Source organism: Epinephelus fuscoguttatus, linkage group LG3 (assembly GCF_011397635.1).
Source record: "Epinephelus fuscoguttatus linkage group LG3, E.fuscoguttatus.final_Chr_v1".
NCBI classification, from domain to species: Eukaryota; Metazoa; Chordata; class Actinopteri; order Perciformes; family Serranidae; genus Epinephelus; species Epinephelus fuscoguttatus.
This window is the reverse complement of record NC_064754.1, coordinates 34,342,168-34,351,017: the sequence shown is the minus strand read 5'-3', so window position 1 is coordinate 34,351,017 and position 8,850 is coordinate 34,342,168. Positions and strand designations below refer to the sequence as shown.

Below are 8,850 nucleotides of genomic sequence, written 5' to 3'. Positions count from 1 at the left end.
ACTGAGAGACAAGCAAGAGAAGAGGGATATACTGAAACTGGTCATGCTGGTCATTATCTTTAACCCTCCCTCTTCTGGTGAAGAGTAATGATGAGCATGATTGTTTTCTGTTGAGTGCTCTGTTAACTGAATGTAGTTAGAAATTTACACCTGGTAGCTGCGCGATACTACCCCAGTCTTCCATATTCATAATAACTTCCTATAGGCGACATAGACAGCCGCCTAGGGCACCAGCCAGAGGGGAGTTCAGTTCAATTTTAATTTAGTTAAAAGGATACTTTGCTGATTTTCAACCAGCTTTCTATCATAACAATGTGGGTAGTATGTGTAAAAGATTCAGACTGTAGCCGAGATAGCGTCTGTAATCCCCCGCTGCCAGTTTGTGCATATTCAGTACGCACCTAGGAACCTTTTGCAAGCACTAGTTTCTGGTAGGACCGGTCTGAGTGAGAACTACATCCGGTTCATGGAGGTTCACGCTTTGACTGGCAACCACTGTGTGTGGAGGCTGCAAAGTTGGAGAAATTGTCCCATTTGAGGTAAGTTGTGCTAAGATAACACACGTAGCAGTTTATTGTTTGCTTCTACAGCTGTCATGTTGGAATAGACTTCATGTGACGAATATTTTTTACGTTATTTAGAGATTTCGGTTTGTTGCTAATTCGCTACGTTCGTCCATAATGGCTACATTAGTCCAAAACAGCAGCATATAAATAATGCTGTATTTAGATGGCTTTCAGCACTCACGTGCATTTTCTGTAGGAAATGCCATTCTAGTTACTTTTCTTTAATCATTATTAAGATAGTGTGCTGAGATATAAATGTCATTTCTGCCCCTTTTTTATAACACAGACCAAAATCAACGCATCAATGTTGGACGGGAAGCGATCAGGTGGATTTCATATCGGGATTCCACCACTCGAAAGTGACGACAGCTGTCTCAGTGACAGTGGGGATAGCGATGAAGACAAAACTCGTACCCCAGGTGATGAAAACGGCAGTAATAGAGGCGTCGGCACTATAGATATGTTATACATTAAGGTAGATACCTCGTTGACGGCTTCGGCCCGTTTCAGCGATGCGTCAACGTCGCCATCATCTTGGGGAGGTCGCGGCCGGCTGGCTGGTACTGTTGTGTAAGTCAAGCAAACTTGGCGTGCTCACTCAAAAGTCTCAAAGTGTAATTGGGTGCCAGTCCAAAAAAATTACAGCAAAGCACAAAAACCCGACAGCACTCACTGATAAGTGTAATACTTTTTAATATTGCACGGCAGCAGTCGAACGAATAGCCGTCCTCAGCGTTAATTGGTTTGTGGGCGTGTGTCCCTTTTAACAGAAACCAGCTGGTTCAGATTAACATTAGAAATACAAATATGGATCATTCATAAATGCAACCTCAGTGATACATCGAATAGTCTAAATATAATTAAAAAGATTAGAATGTATGTATATGTATGTGTACATGCCCGAAAGTACCTGTGCGTTTGTGCCATAGGCTCTCCATCAGAGCGGGTGTTCAGCACCGCGGCCGAAGTTGTCAATCCACCACGTGCCCTGCTCCAGCTGGAAAAAGTTAGCATGCTGGTTCTTCTGGCGAAAAACCTTGGATAGTTTTGAAGCATAGGATGCTGCTATAGTTATCATACTTTGTTTTTATGTCATTTTCAATGAGGAGTAGCCTGTTCTGACCGACAGAAAAGCTCGGACTTGGAGAGGGTGAACTTTTCAATCTAAAGGTAGGCTCTAGAAATAAACTAACCAACAGTATCTCCCGTTGCGTTCTCAGGATGGGATTATATAGCCTATATAGCCTATGCCTATTTTCGGTTATGTCTTGTTATTTATTGTTCTGTTTTTCTAATTTGATAAGCCCTAGTATTGGATGCTGTAGAGCTGTGCTTTTAATGTATTTGATTTATGTTGATAGGTTCTAAAAATAAACCAGTGGACAGTACCCGTTGCGGTCTGACGATACGCTGTATAGCACACATTATTGTTACTGCCGTTATTTATTGTTACTTTTTTGGAGTGGACTGTAACCCACAGACAATTTGTTGTTAAGCCTGTTTCATTCTGTTTGGTTGACTGCTGCATTTGCACTTTTTAAATATTTATTAATAAAAGTTGTTAATGTTGTATGTTTTGTTGTTATTTTTTCAGTATTCTTAGGCCTATGTAATGTTTGCTATTCTGTTTCTGAACGGTATAGCCACAAGCCGACATTTTGGCGACTCCCTCTGAGCCCTTTAAGGTGATTATTAATTAGTCATGGTAATACCATATACCCTGGGAAAATGCGGGGAAGGTTTAACGGTAGCAAAATTTGTATATATATACATACATAAATATAATATATAATATAAAAAATATATAAGAAACTTTGTAAATATATTTTGGTCTATCTTTTGATGTTGTGTTGTATTTTGTGCTTCATGATTTTTTGTACCCAATTCCACTTTGAGTCTTTGAGTGTGCATGCCAAGTTTGCTGAAGACTTCTCTCCATACACAACCGTACTAGCCAGCCGGCTGTGATCTCCCCAAGATGACGGCGCCGTTGACGCACAGTAGCCACAGGATTGAGTCCTCTAATGATTATATACAGTACAGGCCAAAAGTTTGGACACACCTTCTCATTCAATGCGTTTTCTTTATTTTCATGACTATTTACATTGTAGATTCTCACTGAAGGCATCAAAACTATGAATGAACACATGTGGAGTTATGTACTTAACAAAAAAAGGTGAAATAACTGAAAACATGTTTTATATTCTAGTTTCTTCAAAATAGCCACCCTTTGCTCTGATTACTGCTTTGCACACTCTTGGCATTCTCTCCATGAGCTTCAAGAGGTAGTCACCTGAAATGGTTTTCCAACAGTCTTGAAGGAGTTCCCAGAGGTGTTTAGCACTTGTTGGCCCCTTTGCCTTCACTCTGCGGTCCAGCTCACCCCAAACCATCTCGATTGGGTTCAGGTCCGGTGACTGTGGCGGCCACGTCATCTGCCGCAGCACTCCATCACTCTCCTTCTTGGTCAAATAGCCCTTACACAGCCTGGAGGTGTGTTTGGGGTCATTGTCCTGTTGAAAAATAAATGATCGTCCAACTAAACGCAAACCGGATGGGATGGCATGTCGCTGCAGGATGCTGTGGTAGCCATGCTGGTTCAGTGTGCCTTCAATTTTGAATAAATCCCCAACAGTGTCACCAGTAAAACACCCCCACACCATCACACCTCCTCCTCCATGCTTCACAGTGGGAACCAGGCATGTGGAATCCATCCGTTCACCTTTTCTGCGTCTCACAAAGACACGGCGGTTGGAACCAAAGATCTCAAATTTGGACTCATCAGACCAAAGCACAGATTTCCACTGGTCTAATGTCCATTCCTTGTGTTTCTTGGCCCAAACAAATCTCTTCTGCTTGTTGCCTCTCCTTAGCAGTGGTTTCCTAGCAGCTATTTGACCATGAAGGCCTGATTCGCGCAGTCTCCTCTTAACAGTTGTTCTAGAGATGGGTCTGCTGCTAGAACTCTGTGTGGCATTCATCTGGTCTCTGATCTGAGCTGCTGTTAACTTGCGATTTCTGAGGCTGCTGACTCGGATGAACTTATCCTCAGAAGCAGAGGTGACTCTTGGTCTTCCTTTCCTGGGTCGGTCCTCATGTGTGCCAGTTTCGTTGTAGCGCTTGATGGTTTTTGCGACTCCACTTGGGGACACATTTAAAGTTTTTGCAATTTTCCGGACTGACTGACTGACCTTCATTTCTTAAAGTAATGATGGCCACTCGTTTTTCTTTAGTTAGCTGATTGGTTCTTGCCATAATATGAATTTTAACAGTTGTCCAATAGGGCTGTCGGCTGTGTATTAACCTGACTTCTGCACAACACAGCTGATGGTCCCAACCCCATTGATAAAGCAAGAAATTCCACTAATTAACCCTGATAAGGCACACCTGTGAAGTGGAAACCATTTCAGGTGACTACCTCTTGAAGCTCCTGGAGAGAATGCCAAGAGTGTGCAAAGCAGTAATCAGAGCAAAGGGTGGCTATTTTGAAGAAACTAGAATATAAAACATGTTTTCAGTTATTTCACCTTTTTTTGTTAAGTACATAACTCCACATGTGTTCATTCATAGTTTTGATGCCTTCAGTGAGAATCTACAATGTAAATAGTCATGAAAATAAAGAAAACGCATTGAATGAGAAGGTGTGTCCAAACTTTTGGCCTGTACTGTATATCTATGGTCGGCACTATCCGCTGAACCAGCGACAGAGTGTACCGAGTGTACGTGTACAAAAGCGCTGCCTCGCTGCAGCGGTCGCAGGTTCAAGTCCAGCCTGCGGCTCTGTGCTGCGTGTCATCCTCCCCATTTCACGCTGTCCTAAGGCAGGCTACATAAATAATCTGAAATAAAAGCACCAGTAATAATGCTATCATTTGAAGAGTTTCAACTTTTTTGTTGTTTACATATGGCCATATGTTTGTGAATGTAACCATGTGTACATAATGTTTATATAATGTACATAAAAATGTCTGCACTTTCCTAAAGTGATTTTTTTTTTTCTGCACCAGGTTATGAAAGCGGCAGTAGTGAGAGTGCTGACAACAGCAGCAGTAATGAAGACTTTACTGCTGCAAGAAGGAAATCAGCTGCTACTACAAAAAGAAAAAAACTAAAGGTAGTATGGAAGATGGCGAAGCAAGAGAACTCTGTAACAGACGATCCAGTTAGGCAAGGTGCTCCTCTGGGTGCTGATGAAGTCAGACTGCCCATTCAATACTTCAGAGACTTTTTTGACGCTGATCTTTTGGGTAGTATTGTGGAACAAAGCAATCTGTATTGCACACAACAAAATCAAAATTGTGCCCTCAAATTGGATCAGAATGAACTGGAGCAGTTTATTGGCACTGTAGTGTACATGAGTGTTTTGCATTTACCTAGGCCAAGAATGTACTGGTCCAGTGCATGTCGAGTATCACAGGTGGCTGATGTGATGTCCCGAGACAGATGGGAAGAAATAATACATTTCATTCATTTCAATGACAACATGGCACCCAATAACGGTGATAGGCTTTTCAAAGTCAGGTCACTTATTGATTCACTTCTCCCCAAATTTCAGGCTCTCCCTCAAGCTCAAATGTTATCTGTTGATGAGCAAATGGTGCCATTCAAAGGCAGATCAAGTCTAAAGCAGTATATCCCCGAGAAGCCATACAAATGGGGATACAAAATCTTTGTGCTTTGTGACACAGAAGGCCTGGTGCATTCATTTGACATATTTGCAGGGAAAATTGGTCCTGCACCAGGACACCCAGACATTGGGGCAAGTGGAAACATTGTGCTAAAGCTTGCACAAGATATTCATGATGCTGCCAATCACTTGCTGTGCTTTGACAACCGGTTTTCCTCCTTGGATTTGTTTGTTGCTCTTGCAAACAAGGGGATACCAGCCCTTGGTACTGTGCAGCAAAGTTGCCTGAAAGGGTGCAGTTTCAGTGAAGACACAGAAATAAAGAAAAAGAGAAGAGGGACATTTGAAGAGCAACAGGTTGACGTAGACAATGTGGAAATAAGAGCAGTCAAATGGTTTGACAACAGCGGGGTGATCGTTGCTAGCACTTTTGCCAGTGCCTGGCCTGTTTCTAACATAGAAAGATGGGATAGAAAGTTGAAAAAGAAAGTGTCTGTGGAATGCCCAGGTATCATCAGCCTGTACACCAAGTTCATGGGCGGGGTTGATGCTCTTGATGCACTGATTGCAGATTACCGCATCCACATAAGGTCAAAAAAGTACTACCATAGGTTCTTTTTTCACTTTGTGGATATGGTCATTGTCAACAGCTGGTTGTTGTATCGGCGTGATTGTGAGTCACTGAGTGTTCCGAGAAAGAAGCAGATGGATTTGCTTGCTTTCAGAACATCTATTGCACAGGCGCTCTGCATGCAAGGCAAGGATCTGTCAAAAAACAAGAGGGGGCCGCCTTCATCGGATGTTGAAAGGGAGTTTGAAAAGAAGAAGCGCCGAGGTCCAGCTAAGGCTATTCCAACACAGGAAGTCCGTTCAGATGCTGTGGGTCACTGGCCAGTGGTTGAAAGAGAGCGGCAACGCTGCAAATTCCCAAATTGTAAGGGCCAGACTGTGTTCAAATGTGCAAAGTGCAACGTTCACCTGTGCCTCAACAAAAACAAGAACTGCTTTCGTGAATTCCACGAGTAAGGCTGTTTCATGCAAAGACAGTTCAAGTGACATGCTCACTCCACATTGGAGAAACAAGGACAGAGTAGGAGTAAAGATGTCATGGTGAAATTTAAGGTGTGCTGATTGATTCATGCCATCAATTCATGCACTGAGTAACATTTCAAGTAAATGTTCCACCTTAAAACATGTCGACAGTCAGCCCAGTGAATGAAGCTATTTTTTTATCTTTCATTTTATAGTTATAGTTTACTGATGTATGATCAGAGGTTACATAAAACCAGCCGCAACTCAGCCCTGAGCAGAGTGACTGTCCTCTACTGACCAATCAGACTGCAGGGTTTCTAGCTCCACATTTTATTACCAGATTCTGTGTACTAGGTACTAGCGATGGTGAGATGAAGCCTTATGGAGCATTGAAGCTTTCCAGCAAATTGGTTCAGAAAAGGGTTCATTTCTCGAGGCTTCATGCACACATGAAACCACCTGCTGGCCAAAGTGTGTAGAACAGGCAGCTGTGACCTTAACCATGTAATCTGTGATACACGGTATTTTGTGTCAGTAATGGGTATTGGGAATAACTATTATTAATAATAATAATAATATTATAACTTTCTTTTTATCAATATAGTGTATTTTCTAGTGAGTATATTATGACTATACTGTATCAAATACATCTGCAATAAACTGTTATTGTTTTGTGAATGCATCCTGTGTGTATAAACCAATCATTGGCTAAAAATTGTATTGTTGTGTAGTGTCATATAATATAATATAATAATGGCAAAAGGGGTAATATTCATGTTCTGTGTCACTTCTGTGCAAACCTCACACCAAGATCTGAACCGCTTCCCGAACCAGTCACATGGTACAGCCTGGCAGCGAGGCTTTGGACGTCATCAATGACGTCACTCATCTGAAACTATACAAGCCTCGATACGCGCATCGCGGAAACACTTCTGGATTAAGCCTGATTTATGGTCTTGTGTTAAATCAACGACGTCGCTACGTCGAAGGGCACGTGGCTATGCAGGAGGCACGCCATAGCCCCCGGCGTAGCCTGACGTGCATCTCCCCAAAAATGTAACTGCACGTCGAGGCGACGCAGACCCAGCGCAGACCAAGAGGGCTGTGATTGGTTTGATTGGTAGCAACGCATTTCCGGTTCCGTATTTCCAGATTGCGCCATCCCTCAACGTTCAATATGGATACGGACCGATACGGATGGAGCCGTCTGTCCGTGCTCCACGTTCATTTCTCTGTGACCGGAAAAGCTGGAAGCTAAACAAAGAATCAACTAGAGACAACGATAACCATTCAGGAAAGGAACGCAGCCCCCTACCGCTCTGGCGGTGAATTGCACCGTGATGAAATGGAGTGACGGAGAAGTTCGAAGGGTTCACGACGGCGTCACGGCAACGACGTAGGGACTTCGTTGATTTAACGCAGGACCATAAATCAGGCTTTACTCGACGCACGCTTCGAAGCATCGGCACAGCACGTAACATCACTACTGGGTACCCCAACAGAGAGGTAAACAAAAATGGGGACGATACTGAACGGTTCCATTGGTACCATCCACAATTTTTCACAGTGGAAACAGGAAAAAAAAGCGTACTGAATTGAACCGTACCGTACTGCTCGGTGGAAACGGCTTTATTGTTAAAAGTCGTCTTAAATGAGCCAATAACAATCTGACTTTTGGGAAAGCTTGATGACATTTAAGACATACATTTAGTTCATGATGTTTAAGTATTTCTTTACTGTGCTGTTTTGTTTCTTGCCGTTGTCATGATTCATTCTTTTCTAAATGAAAGTCTATAAGTTCTAAGTGAAAAGCTTATAAAAAAATAATTTTGTAGCATCAATAAAATCTCCATACCTCAGACGGGAAAATGTATTATATGATTTCTTTATTTATTTTTTTCTACCATTCTTTTTACCCTTTATACCTGTTGTCACTACTTTGCATCATACCTAAATGTATATCTATTTTATGTGCTATAGACAAATGAACAATCTCCACTTATTTTAGCATCAGCTTGAAAGCAAAAACACAAATAATTGTTTTTATATAATTGTAAGTAAATTCAGGCATCAAGGGGCTAAGCAGTGTCTAGATCTCCCTGCTCCCTCCCAGTGAAACTCTACCAAATGATGTGTTTTGTTGCTCAAAACTACAGGCTGTACTTAAACATTTTTGTATTGCTCACCACCCATGCCGATACTGCGGACACAAAGAGTATAGACGGGTATCAGGAGACAAACTTGTCCCTCTCTGTCAAATTCAGACTAAACTGAGATCAAACAGTAAAACTAGGCTGCGCTGATAAAATTAAAACCAAGACTCTGTCACTGTGTTGCCTATTTCTCCCCTCAAATGTTTTCAGAAACATATTTTAGCTTACTGTTTGACTGTAATATGCAACACATTCTCACTCCGACCCCATCACAAATTGACATGCTTGGTCATGGACTTTAGACGTGCAAGGTACCCTGGGTGTGTGGGTTGTTGACGTTCTGGGACACTGTGTCATGTTCTGTCTGTTACATACATTGTCTTCTTTCAAGATAAACTTCGTTTTCACAGGAAATTTATTTAGTTTCCACACAGTCTCTTTCAAAACAAAGGCACCACATCAATACAACACA

The 8,850-nt window shown here is 42.1% G+C and overlaps 1 protein-coding gene across 2 annotated transcripts; it reads left to right on the top strand.

The window, feature by feature from the left end:
- Positions 1-462: 462 nt before the first annotated feature.
- On the top strand, positions 463-8,186 carry LOC125886308 (piggyBac transposable element-derived protein 2-like). 2 transcript variants are annotated; one of them, XM_049572405.1, is made up of 4 exons: positions 463-539; positions 853-985; positions 2,210-2,251; positions 4,574-8,186. In XM_049572405.1, the coding sequence occupies exon 4, from the start codon at positions 4,693-4,695 to the stop codon at positions 6,217-6,219; it is 1,527 nt and encodes a 508-aa protein (XP_049428362.1). In that variant the 5' UTR covers positions 463-539; positions 853-985; positions 2,210-2,251; positions 4,574-4,692; the 3' UTR covers positions 6,220-8,186. The 2 variants fall into 2 exon arrangements, with proteins under 2 accessions (XP_049428362.1, XP_049428363.1); XM_049572406.1 differs by lacking the exons at positions 853-985; positions 2,210-2,251 and having other exon boundaries at positions 466-539.
- The last annotated feature ends 664 nt before the right edge of the window (positions 8,187-8,850 follow it).

Excerpts from the sequence above, each read along its gene's own strand:
- LOC125886308 (XM_049572405.1), top strand. The coding sequence starts at position 4,693 with ATGGCGAAGCAAGAGAACTCTGTAACAGACGATCCAGTTAGGCAAGGT.